Source organism: Callospermophilus lateralis, chromosome 11, assembly GCF_048772815.1.
Source record: "Callospermophilus lateralis isolate mCalLat2 chromosome 11, mCalLat2.hap1, whole genome shotgun sequence".
Classification (NCBI taxonomy): Eukaryota; Metazoa; Chordata; class Mammalia; order Rodentia; family Sciuridae; genus Callospermophilus; species Callospermophilus lateralis.
Genome location: NC_135315.1, coordinates 31785329 through 31806021, shown reverse-complemented (window position 1 = coordinate 31806021; position 20693 = coordinate 31785329). Strand labels below are relative to the sequence as shown.

General features: G+C 49.6%; 1 protein-coding gene across 7 annotated transcripts in view; it reads right to left on the bottom strand.

The window, feature by feature from the left end:
- Positions 1-20693, bottom strand: part of Msi2 (musashi RNA binding protein 2) — a 367708-nt gene that overhangs the window by 9616 nt on the left and 337399 nt on the right. For 2 of the 7 annotated variants that reach the window (XM_076871167.2, XM_076871166.1), the window contains exon 12: positions 17688-17737. The exons of the other annotated variants lie outside the window; for them this stretch is intronic. In XM_076871167.2, the coding sequence (XP_076727282.1) occupies positions 17688-17737 (50 nt within the window). The remainder of the gene's footprint in view (positions 1-17687; positions 17738-20693) is intronic. 7 annotated transcript variants of the gene reach the window in all.

Below are 20693 nucleotides of genomic sequence, written 5' to 3'. Positions count from 1 at the left end.
AGCCAGGCATGCACCGATCATTACAAGCCAAACACTCGAGAAAAACAGCTGAGGCCCAACTTCTAACACTCAACCAAGGCCATGCGAAAACATGAGCAGGGACTCAAGAATACTCAGCCCAGGCTACTACTAAGAAGCTTGGAGCTCCAAAAATAGAGAAGAAAAAAACGATCATTCAACACACTACGGCAACCAACCGGAGGTGCTTCACTGCCCACCAAATTATCACAATAGAAATAGAGATATATATGGAGGAGAGAGAAAGAGAGAGAGAGATTTTTTTTTTTTTCACATCTGAATTGACGCTCATGCAGTCTTCTAGATTTGGGCACGTTGAGACAGCATTCACATCCCATGCAAACTACAAAGGAACTAGTTTTAGACTACACATTGTGTTAATATTGATATTAAAACGTGACAGGAAACAAAGCAATTTGTGTCTAGGAAAAAAAAATCTTTGGGGAGGGAATTTAAAAAATTTTTTTTGTGTGTATGTTTCATTTTTCTTTCTTTTCTTTTGGATCCATTAAATGACAAATTTGTTTAAAGGAAAAAAAAAAAGACAAAAAAAAGATCTCCATTCTGCATCCCTCCCCCACCCGCTCCCCCTCCCCACTGGCTACTCCCTCCTTTCCCACCCCTCCCATTTATATCCCTGCATGAAAGTCATTAATACTGAAGTGGTCGGAGGATGGGTTATGTCATGGAGAGTTCGGGCATCTTAACGTAACGGTAATGATGGCGACAGAGGGTTCCCTTTTGGGGTGGAGAGCAGGGGATGGAGGGAGGGGATGGGGTGGGGATGGTAACCTGAAGATTGGGCTAAAGCTGGGGTGGAGCCAATGGTCCTACAGGACACCCACACACTCACCTCCTGCAGGAGAAGGAAAGGGGGGATTTAAACCTTTTTTTCCTTTTGTTTAAACAACAACAACAAAAAAGACAAAGAAGTATGAATGCAGCATACCAACTAAACCAATTTACAGCTAAAGCTTATCTGTCCGAAATGCCTGCTCTGTTAGTTATCCTCAGGTATAAGCTCCACACTGAGAAAAAGAAAGCCTGGAATGCACCTTTGTGACAGAGGACCGACCTGACACCCACACACCTGGAGAGTGGCAGGCTGTGTCTGGAAATGGGGGTTGCGGGGGGAGGCAGAGCGTGATGCTTCCTCAGGTTCCTTGGTCTGCCTCCCCCGAATCCCGTCACGCCCTTTCCAAAGAGGGGCACAGTCTATTGACCAGGTTAATTTTGTCTTTTCCCTTTAGTAGTTTAAACTTCATTTTCTTTTCCAAAAATGGAATAAAACAAAACAAAAGAACCACAAACCCTTTTTAATGGTAAAAGTTAAGTTCTCATTTCAACCTCATGGTGAGTCTGGGGCTGGCCGCTTTGGGGTAACAGTCTGGTAGGAGTGGCCGGTCTCAGCATCACACACCTAGACATCTTTAGTTCCACAAGGCTGCAGGCTCGCCTCTCCCTTCTGCCTCCCTCGGCATCCCCTCTGTCCATGACAGCTGCCTTCCAGGGCAGAAAGGAAAGAGCATCTGAAGTGGACATCAGAGTCGCTCTTGCCTGGGGGCCTGTGCAGAGGCCCTCACTTCTCCTGGGGCTTTGAAGAAGCTACAAGTGGATTGATTGTCACCCACTTGTCACAGGTGTGGGAAGAGACTGATGATACCCCTCACTGCCAGGCTGGCAAAAGACCAGGTGGGGACTTGAAGACACAAAGGAGACCAAACCAAGCTGAGCCTGGCTCCGGACTCAGCAGAGAAAATAGAAACTGTTGCCTCTGGAAGCCCCAAGGTGAGCCCCTGAAGCTGCAGCCCATAAATGAACAAACAGGCTGATGGAGAGAAGAGGTTAGAGAGAAGGAGAAAAAGAATTAGAGATTAGAGCAAGCACCAATGGCTTATTTGGGAATGTGCTGGAAGACAAAGGGGACTGGGATGTTTGAATATAGAAGATTAAACTTGCAGATAACATTTGGCCCGTCTCACTCACGAAGGCAAATATCAAGCCGAGATATTCAAACGGCGGTATTATCTTGGTAGAACACCTCCCCCGCAGCCCTCAGACAGTGGACTTCTGGTTTCTCGGGCATTGGAACCCCTCCCTCTACAAGAGCAAACTCCCTGTTCTGTCTTAGGGTAAGAGGGTGGGGTGGGCTTGGGGAGGCACAGTGTGAGATGAAGGGGAACATTTCACCTCTGGGAAGATGCTGGGCAGGAACACCTGTCTAAGGGGTGGGGAGGAGGAAGGTTTTGGTGCTGACTCCTTCTGGCAGGAAAAGGGCCCTAGATACTAATCCAGCCAGAGTAACGAGCCTTGGAGACAGGACGCAGCACGGCCATGGAAGGACTGCTGTCCAGAGATGCCCGCCTCCAGAAGCTCAGAAGGCAACCTGTGTGCACAGATGCCTGGTGTCTAAGAGTCGGCCTGAAGGGAATTTCATAATGAGCAGCTCATCTTAGGTCTGGATCACCCCTCCCCTGCTCAGTCATCTTCCATCAAATGACACTAAAATCACCGTGGAGAAGGCGCTGTATTAGAATGCAGCTTTTAAACTCCCAAGTCCCATTTTATTATGCACTTGCTCATCACAATGCCTGAGCCCCAGCCCAAAGTCACCTTGCAAATATCCCTCAGCCAGGGGCGGGAGACTGGGCCACTGGGTCCCCACCAGAGGGCGCAATGGGCAGGCTATCAATGCTAGCTGTGGGCGGGTCTCCTCCAGGGGCAGTGGAAACTGCACCTTCAAGGGCTGGGCACCCAGGAGAGAGGTCTCCAAGCTCCGCAGTCACCACCTGCCTCTGTCTCTCTGTGGCAGAAGAACCATGCCCCAGGGAGCGTGCTCAAGTCAAGCCACCTGAAAATCCAGGCATCTTTGGGAGGACTCAAAAAAACAACGGCTCTGGCTGGCAGGACAGAATGAGGATGGACACTTAGCACATAAACTTGTCAGGACTGTGCCTGCTATCAGATGTGGGAAGCATCAGGGACAACGCGATTTTCTTCTTTCGGGAAGTCAGTGTCATTTCACCTATCGAACACTGGCTGGCTGCGTGGTAAAGGGGGTCATCTGAGGACCCCCTCTCCTGGGGAGCCGAGAGAGACAGGGGGCAGGCCTGCCGCTGAGCAGCCTCTGCTGTGAGCGTGGTTTCTGCGGAAGCCACTCTCCAGTCAATCCTCAGTGTGCTAGGTAGAGGGCACCTTCCTCCAGGCACGTGGCTAGAATTGGTCCTATATACTAGGATCAGGTTAGAAAGAGGACAGAACATCACTCTTAATGGTCAAGGGCACCTTGTCCACTGCTCTGCTATGGTGTGTGTGTGTGTATATAGGGAAGAAGTAAATATTGTTGAATAAACAGTGTTGAGATTGATAAACTGGATATTATAATGCCTGTCCCAGAAGAGGGCAATGTCTTGCAAACACCTTGGCATTTCTGCAACCTAAGCTGTGAGTGTTAAGTGGCTTGGGACAAGCCTTATACCAGGCTGGTCGTTTGGGGGCTCATTCCTCCATCATTGGCTCTGGGCAGTGTCCATAGCAACAGCCTAATCCTGGGCAAGTTCCTTCTGAACCCCACACCTCTACCACCCAGCATCCTCTGGGCTTTCCCAGTCCAGGCAGTACCCTCAGGAGGTGGCTACAGTGTAGAGAAAGGGGGCACTGGACTTGGAGTCAGAAGACCCGTGTGTGACCCTGGCCCCGACCTTCCAGCTGTGTGCCTTGGTCCAAGCCCCTCCAGCCCATGCCATTGTTTGTAATGTGAGTGACGTTTGCCTTATTCAGCCTGACGCTGGGCTGCTGCGAGAGTGAAGAAGGGAAAGTGCTCTGTGACTTGTCAAGTTTAAAACAAATACTCTCATTTTTGAGATAGTTGTGTATGCAGAGCCCAGCAAGGCAGGTGCCATATGCAGATTTAGGAAAATCTGATATAGGAAAATGCAATTCACTTGCCATACAAATCAGGAGGTGATTTACAAAAAAGATCCGATTCATCCGCTTCATGCATATAATCATCTTGGACCTGAAGGAAGGACTACAGGGGTGGGGGAGGGAGAGGGAAGCAAGGACACTGAATCTCACTGAGGACAGCAAGAGGAAATGCACTTGAGTGAAAGGTGGAGGCATCTTACATGGACCAGAAGGAGGGGCTTCCCGTCCACCAAGGAAATGCCCTGATGGCTGACCAAGGAAAGCCCAAGAATCTTATCCTGGAGACCTTAACAGAGATGGGTGCTGTAGGCTCTGACACTCACCGGTGCTAGACTGAAACTTGTGGGTACCTTCCCCCAGGGTTCTAAAAAGAGCCGGGGGAGATGTGTGCTGATGTGCGTCACAGTCTGCAAGTGGCTCTGCCTACCTGTGGCTGGAAGGGGCTGGACTGAGAGTGAAGTTAACCCTTAAGGATAGGGAAGTGGTGGGAGTCAGAACAGCTTCGCTTAGGTCTAGGAATGGTGTGGAAGTCTAGACATTTCTATATCCTTCTTAAATATCTTAGGCAAAAAGCTACAGCCAAGGATCCTGGGGGGTACCCCTGGAAAGGTACCTCTGGTGCTAAGGCCTGAAAACCAGACTATGAATGATCCAGAGAAAGCTACTGTGACAGAATCCTCTTCAGATGAGCTCAGCCCACATATCTGTGACAAGCCAGGGGTCCACTGAGTTCCAGCCCTAGGCCAGGCTCCTGGTTTGGTGGGTCTCACATTTCCCCAAAGGGCATGGCCACCCTCAAGACATTTCAGTCATTTTCTTTGTGAATCATCCACGACTGCCAGGTTTCATTTCAGGCAGGGGACCCTGGTGACCCCTGGCACTTTTCTAGGACAGAACCTCTTCCCTGCCCAGTCAGATGCTGCTGCTCAGGGCGAAGTCACTGCAACGGAGAACCCAACCTCTCTAGGTCCAGGGCAGAAGGGAACATGCTACCAAAACAAAGTTAATTGCACTCCGCATTTCTGAGTGAAGCAGAAGGGAGTCTGGGCTGATTGGTGTCATGGACCCTATTCCTGGCCCCCAGCTCCCAATGGAATGGGTAACTGAGTGCAGGTAAGGTCATAAGTCTGTGTGACACTCTTAGAAGGCAGGGGTCATGTTAATCCATCAAACTGGATTTTTAGGGATTTTGTTTGTTTTAGAGAAATTGAAGAAACTAATTAAATCATGGCCCCCCTCCAACACTCACCTTGGCCTTCATCTTGTCTACATTGTGCTTCTATATTTGCCTTGGCCTAAAACTCCACAGTGGCAGGACTGTCTCCCTGTTAGCAAGGAATTCCCAAGGTGGGCTATGGAGTTGTCAAGGTTCTTGCAGGACCTGGCAAGCCCTCATTCTTGAGGGCTCTGAAGAATGGCTGCTGAACAGCCCCAGACCCTCCCGGGGAACAGAGCTGGAGACGCCACAGTGTAGTCTCCTTACTGCATCCTCTGAAGGCAGATGGGCAAATGGCAAGGGTCAGCAAGGAAAGATCAACCCGTAAGGGAAGGACAACACTCGGTTGTATGTGATCACAGAGGGCCTCACGCAGAGCAAAGCAGAAGTCTGCCCAACCAGTATGTCCCAGGGATCCTTGGCTCCAGCTTTCCTTTCAGAGCTTAGCCTGAAGGTAGGAGAGACAGACAGTGAAGGCCAGCAATTTGTCCAACCCGGGGAAATGGTATGACACGCTAAATTAAAATCAAATCAGTTCAGGGGCCCAGATGCAGGGACAATCAATTTTATCCACAATATATTTTTAAAGCCCTGCTGAAATTCAGGCAATTTCAGCCGAGAAAGGGAAGAATACTTTCAAATGGGGAGGTGGTGGTGGTTAAGAGAGCAAGGTGCTGGTATTACTTTTCCATGGTCTCCATATGTGAACAGGTATGTTACCGAGAAGAGCAAACTCAGCCTGGGGAGAATATCATGCCAGTCGTGGTGTACCCATAGACGCCTGGCTCATCTGCATGTTTCATGGGACACGTGGTGAGAATCTGCTCTTTCACATGCTGACAGGACAGTTGTATGCTGGTCCAAATGTGGTTACAATAATGCCAACCAACCGCAGTTTCCACTTGTTTTCTTGAAATTTAGCCCAGTTCAGACCACTGTGGTTGGTGTTGATGCCTGCCAATCAATGTCAGCAGGTCTCAAGTAGTGAACCGATAGGCATGAGAACCTAAGACTTGTTGGCTAATTCTTTTGTAGGAAGATCTTAGCTTCTGGTGAAGTCACACCTCACCCAACCCTCAAGAGCTAACTTCACTATCAGTAGATTCTAAAGCCCTCCTATAACACAGTGATCATAAAGCTGGGGTGATTCTCACTACATTCAGAGCAGAATGGACCCATCTGAGGAAGGCTTTGTGGTCAGGTCGATGCACCTTATACTGAGATTCAACCTTTTCTTTACAGTTTGATGCTTTTTTGTTTTCGACTCTGATCAGGGTCTGTGAGTGTGTCTCAAGCTCACAAAGAACATGCTGAGTGGGCTCTGGGTAGGGGTGGGCTGGCTGGGAAGGTGGGTGAGGGGAACAGGGAGGTTATCTGTTCATAGTATAAATCCTGGGGATGCAGCATCCTTCAGTGGACCTGGGCCTAGTCGTCACAGAAACCAGGTCTTTGAATCAAGAGGGCAAAGAAAGATATTTCTGGAGCCAAACTCAAGTTCTTGCTTCTCCTAGCTCCCAGGGGACCTAGGGGCTCAGTTTGTCTACAGGGTTCTAGAAGGAAGAGGCCCTGGGAAGGGAAAGGGAACAAGGCCCTGCCTGGTGCCTGAGCATCATGGAGCCTGTGACTGGCACGGGCACAGGAGCTTGTCCTTCTGTGTGAACTGTCTGACAAACATTTCTGGTTTGGCTGAAGTGGGTGGGGTTTTAACATGAACACCTGCTACATCTTTCCCTAGGCTAATTGACTTGAGAGTCCAAGCCTACACTGGTTAGAACCTGCAAGGAGTGGCAGACAAGGAGACCACAGCAGAGACCACAGCACCCTCGTACTGTTGCATTAAGCCATCCAATGGCTGGGCATGTCACCTGAGGTGACCCAGAGCCTGTGCTTCCTCACCCAGCCCCCTGGGCCCCGAGAAGCAGAAGGAAACAGGGAGCATGGTGTCTGGAAACAACTCCCTCCTCTCTCTTGAACAGTCTGGTGGCTCTGAGTCAGTCCTACTTCAATTCAGAGAATGTCCCTTGCTTTGATCTGGTGACTGCCTTTCTCCTCAAGGCACATCCATCTCTCTAACTTTCAAAAAGAAACGACTCTGGCTTTGCCCCATGTGTCCCCAGCCATCTTCTCTGTGCTCAGTATTTCCCACTCTTAATGCCACATCCCTGTCCCCACCAGAGGGTTCAGATCCTTGCTTGTGTCTTGCACACATTTTCTGTACGACAAATACATTAAAATACTATGAAATCCAAGGCCAGCACTACAGGCTTAGGAGTTGGGCCTCATGTATTCTCCATCATGATGAAGTACTATATAAGCATCAGATGCCACCCTGTAGCTGTTAAGAAGAGTGGGCAGGGGACAAGAGAGGTGAAAGTGAACGAGACAAGAAGCACTAATCTTCTAGAAGCTGTGGCTTCAGAGGATACCACGCTGCAGCGACAACTGAGACTTACTGGGCACTTCCGTGTTCCTGTCGGTAGGTTCTTCCCACCATTTTTTTTTTTTTTTTAATTCACCTAACTTATCAGCTGGGCTTTATTAGCTGTGTGTGAAAGAAGGAAATCCAGGGTTTAAGCAGCTAGGGAACATATCCAGTGCCACCCAGCATCTCAGACAGGCCTGCACCCAGCTCTAACATGAAGGCAATTGTGTTACACAGGGAGGGAGCTGTCCCTCCTGGGATCACGGCTGGACACGTTTCTTCTGTTCAGTTAGATCTTTCTTTGCCCCAGAGAAATGGCAAATTCGAGGGCAAGGAACCAACTTCTCAACCCTGGTGTGGACAACCTTGAAGTGGGCTTGGGCCGTGTACCCTTTCCAAACTGGGAGTTCCATGGTAGTGCAGATGTGTCCCCCCCCAGACTGGGGACTCTCCAAAGTTGGGTAGTATATGCCAGATGTGAAAGGGGACTTATTTCTCCTGAGGACCTGACCTGCATTGTGTCACATCCCTAGGATCAATGAGCTTCGGAGCACAAAGCAGCACCCAGTCAGTACTGATGGGCAAGGGCACTGTGAGAGGGCATGTAAGCCCTGGACTAGCCTGGACTCCTGCTCCCCTCCCTGAAAGTGCCTGGACCCAGTGGGGCACCCAGAGGGCTGATCTCAGTGTCAAAAGACCACTCCACTCTGCAGAGGGTAAGTCCAGTGGGGAGCTGGAATACCCTAAGACTGATCAGCATGTACTAGATAAGCTGTGGCTTCAAAGGATGCCAGACTGGAAAGTCCTAACCAACAGCAACTCACTGCCCTGGGCTCCAGCAGCCAGGGGGTAGGGTGGGGAGGATGCCCAGGGGACAGCCCCTTGAGGACCTGTACAAAAGGCTTTCCACTTGAGCAGCCCGTCTTTAATGATCATAAAGGCACAGGAGTTTAATCCATTTTTGATGTAAGCGCTAATAGCTCTGTGTCCTTGAAGTTCAAAGCGGGTGCATACATGTCACTAATTAGCCAAGCATGGAGCTATTCAGCTCCCTCTCATGTTTCTAATTAGGTCTTTAATAACAAACAAACTCCGACCTTACCAAAAGGCCTCATTCGTCAGACAGTCAAGGAGGCCGGCTGCTTCCCTGTGCGTGGTTGTATCAGGCTGCTTGTTCTATGTGTATGATGCTTCTGATTTCACCCAGGACAGGCCTGCCCCCAAGAGAAGCAGGAAAGTCACATAAGAAAAAAAGAGACCTTAGCCCATCCTGGATGTGGTCTTCCTGGCCTTACTGTGGATACCCATGATAGGCGGGAGAGCCCTGGGCCCAAGACCGTGAGCTAGAGACCCAGGCAGGAGATCTCTCCTGCCTGCTGTTAGAAGAGGCTGGGGTACCAGCGACAGTCACAGAGATGATGTGAAGCTCTATCTTCAGCAAGAACCAGGTGGCACTTGAGCCTGTGGTTACACACTGCACTTGCCTGGGGTCCACCCTGACGGATTCTGATTTGATGGCTTCGAAGTGTAGCCTGGATACAGGGAAGTTAAAAAAAACTCCTCAGGTGATTCTAACAGGAAGCAAAATTCAGAACTATTGCACTGACTCCAATCTCAGGGCTGATTTGCTCATCACCAACTATTAACAGGCCCATCCCTCTCCCTTTTTTGGGTACTAGAGATTGAATCCAATGGTAGTGCTCTACCACTGAGTGACATCCCCACCCTTTTTTATGTTTTATTTTGAGACAGGATCTTGCTAATTTACTGAGGCTGGCCTGAACTTATAATCCTCCTCCCTCAAACTCCCAAGTAGCTGAGATTACAGACATGTGCTCGTTGCTCAGCTAACAGGTCCACTGTTACTAATGACAGCCAAATCCTAAAAGTCTCCATCAACTGCAATTAACGATGGAAATCTGACAATAGATTTTAAAAGCGATACACACAATTCTGGAAATATTCAGTCCCTCCCATTTCCTTGTACATTAAACAATGCATGACCATGTTCAAGTGCATCCCCACCAAGTTTCCTGTCACTTGTAAGCTCACTCCTCTCAGATCTTAAACCACTGTCATTTGTCACTAATTTCACCCTCAAGGACAAGAAATTGGAAGCTTTGGAAACAGCAGCAATACAGAGCTGTAGCGCTGAAATGTCCCTGCCCCCCTGTCCAAAATCTTCACTTAGTCGAGGTGGCAGCAGGCCTGGAATGAAGTCTTCTGACTCCCAACTTTTTCTTCTTTTTTTCTCTGCACTTATGCTGCCTGCTTTTTTTTTTTTAAAGCCATTTTTCATCCTTATTGGATTAATCTACAAGGCAACCTCTCTCCCTAGGAGGGGGAAGGGTTGTAAGGAAGAGAAGCCTCTCAGCTGTTTGGACCTTGAAGGTCAGGACATGGATAGTGGAGACAATCCCTAAACACAGGCTAATCCCAAGCATGTCACTCCCAACCTGAACTGAATGTATTTTACAAGACAAGTGGGCAGGGAGAAAAGACTGGGAGCTACTTCAGTGGAAGGTGTTTAAATGACTATCGAATGAACCTTGTAGAGCTCAATAGACAACAGCCAGAAGAAAAACGTGGCAGGAACATAATAGCAAAATTGGTTAGGGGCTTCCTCCAACATTGGTCCATGTTATCTGGTTTTGCTGCTGGACTTCAGGTCTTTTCTTTGGAGGAGGGTGTGGCCTGGGTCTGTGCCTTACTGACCCCTTGATTCCAGGGCATTGCAGGTCCTGTGTGAGTCTGTGATGCTAAGCTCTTCTCCCCAAATTCAGGAAAAAGTCCATCCTCTCCAGATTAATTTGAGAAATAACTTCCAGAAAGAGAAGGAAGCAGAGCTGGGGAACCAGGCTGGGAAATGCACAGGGAAGCTGGGCTGGGCAGCTTTTCTCAGCCACGTTAGCCTTTACCACAAGCACCCAGGTTTGCATTGTTTATCACAGACCTGGACAGACCATTTTATTAATATTAATAAGTAGCCAGGAACAAAGGGCCCCTTTATTTTTAGCTTTCTCTAATTGTGTAGTAATTACTCATCTACAAAACAAATGAACCCTTGCTGGCTGTTACCATGGTATCAGGAATCCAGCCTCCCTGCAGAATGATTGGCTGAAGAGCCCGCTGCACCCTCCTGTGGACCCGCCCCTTTCTCCACCATTGGCCCAAAGCAAAGCCCCAGCAACTGGGCAGCCAATCGCCTCCCAGCGCTAGGGCTGGGCTGTGTTTCCCAGCGACCCTCCAGATGCAGCCCTCGCAGCGGTGTATCTAAGGGGATGTTGACTCTTCCCTGCGGATAAAGTCTGTCTTCACAGAGAATCCCTCCCAGGTTCCACCCCCTGGTTTCTTTTAGGTTGTGGCTAACTTCCTTTGGCCTTGTTTTTAGTTTAAGGTTCCCGTCAAATAATTCCTTAAGCTCCCTCTTACCCAACCACGCCTCCTCTGGACCTCCACTGCCTGCCATTGGTCTGAAAGGATTCAGGGACCAGAAATGTCAGCCAAAGAAGGACAGGCAGAATCATGGCATTCAGTCTGCAATAATAGAAGCGGGTGCAAAAAATACCTATAATGCCTTTTGAAGCCACTTGTAAATAATTTGGAGTTCTCTCCTAAAGATATTAAGAATTGGGAGCAGTTATAGGTGTTTTTTTTTTTTTTTTTTTTTCTCCCCCGTGCAGTTTTAAAGTTGCAGTCTTGTTCAGGCATTGCTGGGCTGGTACAGCAGAGCATCTGCTGATAGTGTTTGAGACACACTGAGGCTCAAATCCTATCCTATCTCTGCTACCTCAGATAAGATACTATCTTCTCTAAGCTGCAGTTTTAATCTTTAAAATGGGAATGGGAGTTGGGCACGGTGGTAAATGCCTGTAATCCCAGCAACTTGGGAGGTTGAGGCAGGAGGATCATTAAGTTTGAGGCGGCTTTAGCAACAGTGAAACCCTGTCACAAAATTTTTTAAAAAGCGGGGAAGGGGCTGGAGATGTAGTTCAATGCTTGCATACACTAGGGTTTAATCCCCATTGCCAGTATATGTGTGTGTGTGTGTGTGTGTGTGTGTGTGTGTGTAAAATAAAAAGAGAATGGGAATGATAGTGCCTACTTTGTGGTGTTATAAGAATTAACTGGGATAAAGCAGGTGAGCTTGGTATAGTACTCCTTGCTTTCAAATAACAGGTGAGCTTTTGTTAACATATTACTATTATCACCATTTTATTGAAATTGGCTGGGAAGTGTCTCTAGCATTCGATCAACTACTTTCAAGATAGCTTTCCTTTAAGGACTGCCCAGGCAGGTGTGAATTTTAAGATGCTGGCCAGAATCCTCCATTCCAGGCCACGGAGTGGATATCATTATGGCTCTGCCATCCTCTGACAGACCTAATCCCAGCACCTAAAAAATATTATTTGCCCACTTCCCAAACTGGAAAAGTGAGACCTTTTGCTAAGCTTTTTAAAAACTTTCTTTTATAGTTGTAGATGGACAACATGGCTTTATTTTACTTGTTATGTGGTGTTAAGGATCAAACCCAGTGCCTCACATGTGCCAGGTAAGTAAGTGCTCTGCCACAGAGCTATCGGCTCAGCCTCCTTTTATTAATATCAATACACATCCAGGAACAAAGGGCCCCATCATTTTCTGCATTCTCTAATTGCATACTCATTATTTATCTATGCTAAGAACAAGGACTAGGCTGGCTCTGCTTCCTGGAGGACTGATGGTTTACAGGGTTGGGAAGGCTGTTGCTGCCCTGAGATATGTGTAAAATGTCTTTAGAGGACTTCTAACCCCACCTGTCATTAAGAACCAAGCAAGAAAAAAACTTAGGACATGAAGCAAGGGAGAGGATGCCCAGGTAGGGCTAACCAGGTGTGACTTTCTAGCAGTCTGAGTCAGATTTTGAGGAAGCAAAAACAAAGATAGAGGGAAATGAACTGGCAGGAAGGACGAGGGCAGGGGCTGCTATGTGAGCCAAGGAATGGTAACCAACATCTATGGATCTATGGGCACAGAATGAATAACAACTTGTTGGCAGAAGCCAAGGAGATTACGGGAGGGTTCAGGATGCAGCTCAGTGGTAGAGCACTTTCCTAGCATGTGTGAGGCAGTGGGTTCCATTTCCAAAAAGTAAATTAAAAGATCATTTTAAAAAGGTCTACCATGGTTTTAAAAAGGGGTTCATGGGAAAGTAAGGTGCTCTCTAGTCTTTCTTTTCAATGCCTCACTCCTCTCCTCTTGCTCTGGGTTACAAGCCCAGCCCAGGACCCCTGGTTCAAAGGGGTCAAGATGTTTTCTCTGGGGCTGCTGCACAGGTCATCTTCCCTAGATGGTTCTATCCTTCCCAGGTTCCGCTCCTATCAATAATACGGACTTCCCTTTTCTGCCAAAGTGACCCTATTGATCTGGTTCTCAAGGTATCCCAGAACCTTGTTGTCCCTACCCCCACTCTAAATTCCTCCAATGTCTATGCCACGTGTCACCATCTGCATGGAGTTTCCCTGCCATCTGCGTGCCCTGGCCCTGCAGGGACCCCCTTATATGACAAGCTAGCTCTTACATCAATTGTGTACTTGATCTTCCTCAGAAGACTGGGAGCTTTGGAAAGACCACGTCATGTAATTCTCTGGCATCCCACCCCAGATGCCAAAGGGCCAGAGTTAATCATCTAATGGGGAAGAGCAAAAGCCCCACTGCCCACTGGGCACTTGCACACTGACCTGTATCGGGTGTTATAATGTGCAGGGGTTATTTCGAACTTGTCTGCCAGCCTCCAATTCTGCCTCTCCAATCTCCCTGGGCACCATTGCCAGGACTTGTCTAACATGCGAATCTGATGTCACTTCCTGGTTATCAGGCCTCTCCAGGCTCCTTAGCATAGAACCAAGCAAGGACTCTCTGCTGTGGGCTCTGCCCATATCTGCTTCTCTTCCCTTACTTTATTTAATTCTTCAGCCAGAATTAAACTGTCTACTGGGCTTCAAATTCACTCTGCTGTTGTGGAATATGCTATCCCCCGCCCTGGCCCTTTGGGGAGCTCCCATTTGTCCACTGACAGTTGAAATGTTCACTCCCTGTGAAACCTTCCCTGACACCCAAGCAAAGCTGATCACTTCCTCCTATGTGCTACTTCTGTACATGGGACAGGTTTATGTCATTGGGCCTGTGGCATCATAGTGTCGTTGGTCACCTGCTGGTCTCCACGCTAGGCTGGTGGGTCCTCAAGGTCATGGACAGTGCTTGAATTCGTCCATGAACTTTCAGGGCTGGCTGCGGCAGACACCAGTGGTTATCTCCTCAACACCATCTTCCCTTCCCCCTCTTATCAGAATACAAGTTTTCTTTTGGGATTTCATCCCCCATCATAGTGTAAGAGCCACTCAATTTAGAGGGAGATGGATCCCTCAATGATTGGTTCTTGTGACCCAGGCCTTCGCCAAGCAGCACTAAGCTCTGAACTTTTGTTAGAACTCTGAACCATCTGACCACCTCTCTTCTTTAGACAGGACAGTGTGATGCAAGAAACGGCTGCAGCCATTTTGCCACCATGAGGGAAACCAACATAAAGATATTATGGGAGTTCGGAAGAGGGCAAAGCTTATAGAATTACAGAAAAAGGACCCTGAACAATCTACACATGAAGGTTACTCTTCTAAGGCTCTTCCAGAATATCAGCCAACAAATCCCTAAACTATTTAACCCCATGGAGTTGGGCCTTCTCTTATAGTCCAAAGTACCCTTGAATCAGGCCTAGGAAAGTACCTGCCATGTGTAATAATAATAATTGTTATACACTCGATAAATAGTTGGTGGAGTTAAACTCCATGGCAGATGTGCGCAAGGCCTAGTTCTGTGAACTTTGCCTGAAAGATTGGACTGCAAGGTCTTAGGCTGGAGTCACAGCATCTTAAAATTCACAGAACCCAAGGCCAGTTGGTCACTCCCAACATGGCCTTCATTGCTGCTTGTGCCAGGTGTCTGGGCGGCAGGTGAAACCAACATAGCTCCACCACAGGGTTACTTTCTCCAGGGTTTAAATCCAGAGTTCTGCTTGACCAAAGTCTTGCTTTGCAGATAACTAGGTGTGGGATTCTAGTTTAGTCATACAACCATTCTGCAGTCCAGCTTTCTCACGTAAAACCAAGCCCCCAAACTTCTACCTTCCTCTCTACCTCAGGGGAGAGCTGTGGCAACCGATGTGATGGTGTCTGTATGATCATCAAAACTCTGCAGAAACGTAAGGCACCATGATGGGTCCTGGCTTGTCCTTTGATGGTTCTCATCAACTGCAAGGAGGCTGACTAGCTTTGGGGACTTCCTGGACCCAAGACTATCCTGACCCAGTGTGGGGTGCAAGGAGCAGGTCTCCTGGTCACTCTCTCATGTGCTCTCCTGGCTTCACAGAGCTGGACAGCTGGACCTGGGCTCCTGAGAGCTGGCGTGAGGGAGAAGGCCAATGAGCTCAGGGGAGGAGGCAGGAATGTGTCACCCACTGATTTAAAAGACCATTAACATTCCCCCACTCCATTCACTTTAGGATTAACTTATACTTAGGTCTGGGCTGCAAGGCGAGTCACTAATTGCACTAGAGTTGATTTATCAAGTGCACGGTATTTCTATTACAAAATTATTGATTGGAGTTGATGTATTTTATCCTGAACAGGGTTGGTCAAAAAGCCCTGGGAAAATGAATGAAGCTGAGGTCAGCAGCGGGTGCCTGTGCACATTATTATAAATTCACTGGGGTTAGTGAAATCCAGTGCTGGACTCTTTACGGTGGAAAAGTCCTGGCCCTCCCAGAAATGAAAATTTTAATGACCCACTGGGATACAAGGTGCCATTCCCCACAACCAAAGGCTGTATGTAGACTGAAAGATGTATGTTCAGGTAAGAGACTTTGGGTAGGTCTGGATGGCTGCAGCAGCTGGTCCATTAGGTCATAGATTTGCTCTTCCTCGGGTCCACTGTGCTGGCTCTATTCCACGGCCACCCATGTGGCTGCACCCTAGCTCAAGGGTGTCCCTGTGACCTTGCCCTCAGATGGGCCATCCTGGCATCACAGTCGGCAGGACGCTTGCTGGCCGCACAGGGAGGCTGATTGGGTCCCCACCTCCCATCCCCCCTTCTTGCTGATGAGGTACAGGAAAGCCACTTTCAGAAATGAAAAGCATCCATTTCCCTTCTTAAAATGAAGCCAACAGCGGACATTATCAAGGCAGAAACAACACATCATCTCCTACAATAGGGACTTTCAGGGAACACAACTGGGTTCCCAGACCAATGAAGGCGAGAACAGCTCTCTGTCTTTATGTCCCTTCGTTCCTGGAGTAGCAAATCCTCAATAGATGCTCATTGAAAGCAATAGCTGGGAACCCTGAAGCTGGCGCTACAATAGACCCCAGCAGCAGCAGATCCTCCAGCAATTGGAAGAGTTTTCCAAAGCCTTTCACCAGAGCCACACAGAGGATTGAGGCAGATTGGGAGGGGCGCTGCGCTCTCCGTCTTCTGCCGCTACCAGCTCCCCAGCTTCAAGTCAGGGTGCATCTGCAGCAGCCTCGAAGACCGATGATCCTGGTCATTTCCCTCATGCCACCAACCCCCAGGCCGAGCCAGGAGAAGATTCTTTCCAGATTCCTCTGCCTGGGGCTCAGTGCCCTCATCCAGCAGTCCCTGCGCATCCTGACTCCGCAGGTGACAGCCAGGGCAGTGTGGCTTCTCTCCATGGAGCTAACATTTCACTCTATCCCAACACACTCTTTGAGGACTTCATGGGCTCTGTGACCTTTTGTTGAGTTCTGTCTCCTGAAATATATAACTTATACCCTAAAGGTGCAGATCCCTCCTGTGTCCTGTAGCATTGGGTCAGGATCACTGACCACCAGAGTTAAAGGGCAAATACTACCTTACTTGACACCAACTTGTGCGGAGGAAAGGCACCTCCAAAAGCTCTAAGAGACCTCTGGCATTCCCTTCTGGCTTGTCACCACAGATACAGGAAAGACAGTGTGAGATGGCTGACTACACATGCCCCTGAGTGGAGGGCAGAGACTGCAGGACTGTGCCTGTTCCCCTTCCAGAAGGCTGTCCTGGGGAGACACAGGGAAACTGCAGGTGGCTCTTTTATGGATGTTCCAAGCCCTCTTCACTTCCCCTTCCCACGAAGCTGTGCCTGTCATCTCCACTCATCCCACGGGCCTCCCTCACCTTTGCCAAACCTAAGAGCCAATGTCAACATCCACCTCCTGTGGATGCATGCCCCGTCTGCAGGATGCGAGCTCTCGGTCCCTTCCCTACCATGTCTCATGTCCCTCCACCCCAGGGAGCAGACCACACAGACATGGCTTCCACCTGGACCTGTATCCCTGAAAGGCTGGGAGGGAGCTCACAAAGAACTCAAGGAGCAGAGGGCCTTCAGGGAGCCTTGCTGGTGAACCTAAAGAAACAAGAAAAGATCCGTCGCTCTGTTCAAGAATAGTCCGAAGAACACAAGAACAAGGAAGAACTTGGAGACTCCTTCCAACCCTGGTTCCATTCTCTTTCACTGAAGTTGGACCATTCGAAACAGATCTCAGTTGGGAAGGCTACAAATAAGGGTGGTGACCCAGTTCTGGACTGGGGGAGTGGGGAGCGTGAGGGGAGGTGGTGGTGGCTGATGGCGAGAACATGGATCCAAGCCCCTTGGCAACATTGAAAATATGGAGCCCCTTCTCTTCCTGGTCCCCGTGCTATCCTTCGGACGGCTGTGCTGGGCCGAGCCGTTGGAGACCCTGTAATATCAACTCAACAATGCATGTTCTACAACTACAGCTACAGCTACCGGTACATCGACTACAGTGCATGCATTTAGTCAGTCCCACAGATACATACAATCTAAGAACAGGCAGGGAGGTGTGAAATGTTTAACTGGACAACAGGTGTTTTGGAGTTGTAACTAATAAAAAAAAAAAAAATCGAAAACGAAATTGTACAAAAAAAGACATTTCTCGAGAGTTGGATATGAGTTTGTTTCTTGAACTGTTTCATCTGAACAAGCAAAAACATGCAAACCAGCTGGTACTAACAGGAAGCTGGACACTGAGAGAGGATTAATAGGTGTGGACAAACCTTCCCGCTGAGCGTGCTCAGAAGAGTGTTTGAGAGGAGGTGTGCAGATCCTAGTGTAAGAGAGGCGGGAAAGTATGCCTCAGAGACACTCTCTCACCGCAGCCCCAACCAAGCAAGAGAAAAGACAACAGAAACATGACTTCTCACACTCACCACCAGCATCGGGAGCTCACGTAACTAGATTGGGATAAACTGGCAAGTATAAAGTACAGTAAGGGGTCCTGGCTGGGGCCGGAGATGGGGTTGGGGGGGCACTCCAGGGGGCTCAGCAGCTCTAAGACTGATACGTGGGCCCACCCATAATGTCACCCTGAAATAAAGTAGCCCGAAAATCTGAACCACTTCCCTCACATTGGGGGGGGCGGGGGGCGGGGAGTCGTTTACCAAACTGGATTTCGGATTGGGTGGGACATGATGGGGCCGCTGGAACTGAATGAATACGATCAAAATAAACAAACAAACTCTTGACTGAGCACAAGAAAAGATGACATTTCAAACTACCAGGTGAAGGTGAAAGAAAAGTGACCACTGATAGTGAAGTTATCTAGGAGTCGGCAGGGACCTCCCTGGTGGGGTCGCCCGAGCCCTGCTCACCTCAGCTCCTGGAGGAATTAGGCAAAGGTGGGCAGGTCGGCCCAGAGGAGTGGGCTGAGGTAGGTGCGGAGCTCAGGACCCCCCGGACCTCCTACCCTGACACCACAGCCCTGACAGAGACAAGTTGCCACCCGGAGCCAAAACAAAGCTGCCTCCCACCCCACAGCCCTTCCCGCCTCAGGAAGGGCCCCCAGTAAGTCAGAGTGGAAGGGGGACACAAACCAAAATGGTGGAGCTAGAGAAAAATGAAAAACAGAACAAAACAAAAAGGGCCTTCCGCAGGATGCCCCATCCCTCAACCAAGCCTGAGAGCCCCTGGGGAGCAGAGGCCACCCTTGCTACTGTTTGAAGTCACCTGCTAGGTTAGCATGGTACCAAGCTCCAGGGAGGCGTTCAGTGGACTCTCTCTGAACAGGCACTGAGTTTGTGATGACCTCTCATCATCAGGCCGCTTGCTCAGAAGGCTGAAGGAGCATCCGTGTCCCCTGGGGAGGAGTTGGGATGTGTGGGGCAGGGCCACGGGAGCTGGTGCAGGTGGAACTGGGTCATCAGCATGCAGTGAGCCCTTCGGGGCCTGGACTGATGCCACATACCCCAGAGAGTCTGTGTGGCCCCTCTCAATTCATAGCAGAGAGCTTTTGCCACTCACAGGTAAGTAACTTGCTAATGTTCGAGGTTTGAAGGCCAGGCCACTTTCCAGAGGCAAGAAGGTGACAGCTCCCCTATAGTCAAAATGCGTTAAAAGAAAGAGAAGGGCTGAGGCCTTTCTTCCCCAGCTTGGTTACCCTGCTCCAGGTCCAAAGGTGCGGCTGGAGGCTGGGGTAGGTACCCTGTCTACATGCAAGCAGGCCAGCCCAGGTTCTGACCACAGCAGGCAGTCTAGCCACTGCCCGGGGCACGCCCCAAGTCCATAACCCCCAGGCAGTGCTGGGGGCTTCCCCATAGCTTCCTGGGCAAGCCTGCACCCTGGGGGTGGGCATTGGAGTTGAGGATTTACCCCTTGCACTAACTCAGGCTGGGGTGGGGCAGGTGGTCTGGGAGCACACTCCTGAATACAATTCACTAGCAGTGCAGCGATGAGCATGGCTGACCTTGAACGGCCTGTGGGAGATTGCGCTCCCAATGGAAATGGCTACAAATAAAACACCATTGATCCTGGAAAAAAAAATGTGTGGTTGGAAATGACCTTGGAGGGTTAGGAGTTAGAGGATGGGTGGGACTCCCGCCTGGCTCTGGGGTCTGTGAGAGGGTGGGGGTGACAGAAGGGGGTACAGACTGTCGGGGAGACGGCTCTCAGACTCACAAAGAACCCCATGCTGCCCTTTAAACTTGCCATGAAGTCAAGGAGAACAGGGTGGGGTGGGGAGAGAGGCAGGGTTAATTTTGGGTTAAAGTTTAGTTTCATAATCCAAGTTACAAAAAAAGAAAGAAACTGAACGAGGAAACAACAACCAACAACACTCAGAAACCTCAAGATGGCTCTTGTTATCTTTCCCCCATCCCAGGCACAGGGAGGACCGAGGCTTTTTTCTTTTTTTTTTTTTTAATGATATCAAAAAGCACTCAAGTTTAAAAACCAAACGAAACAGGGAGACACGATGCAGCTATGCACCCCATCCCCAGGGGCCCAGGGTTGGGGTGAGGTGGGGGGACGAAGGGACACTGGCCAGAGGCAGGTGGGGCTTTTGGAGACCTGCTAGGTCAGATGGGAGTGGAGGGTGCCCGGCTCTCCGGACCTGCCTGCCCACTTGCTGCTTGCTAGTTCTCTTACAAATGCGCCTCAGCAGCCCCCCGAGAATTCCTGGGCCCCCTCCAACGAAAGCCCAACGGATGATTCGGGGGAGTGGATCCTTTGTAGCTCCGAGGCAGTGCCAGTTTGCATGGAACGGATTTTTACTGATGTTTTTCTAATGGCCTCACTGTGCCAGTTTCTCATCACCCAGGGTTTGGGTTCTTTGGCATTTGCCCTCCAGGCTTTTAACGCTCCATTTCCTGGTCCCCTTGCAGCACCCGTGCCCTGCCCACCCCACCCTCCTCAGAGCCCAGTTACATCCAACTACAGCGCTTCCCCGTGCTCGGGGGCTCTGCCTAGGGAGAGGGGACCGGGAGCCAGCTGCAGACCATGGCTACTCAGTTTAGGCAGGAGCAGGGTGGTGGAGGGAGGCCGGGGACAATGGCTACAAGGGATCCCAGCACAGGGCAGAAGCCCTGGCACCTTAGGAAGGCAGAGGGCACTGGGCAGGGGGACCTCTGGTCTGATCTCATAGAGCCACTGGGGAAGTGTTCCCACATCACTTGCAGGACTCTGGATCTCTTAAAAGGGTTGAATTTAGAGACTGAAGGGTTGGGGTAGAGAAGGCCTCCATTCCCTTGGTGGCTGGGAGCCCAGGGAGCTTGCTGAGAAGAGTCTGG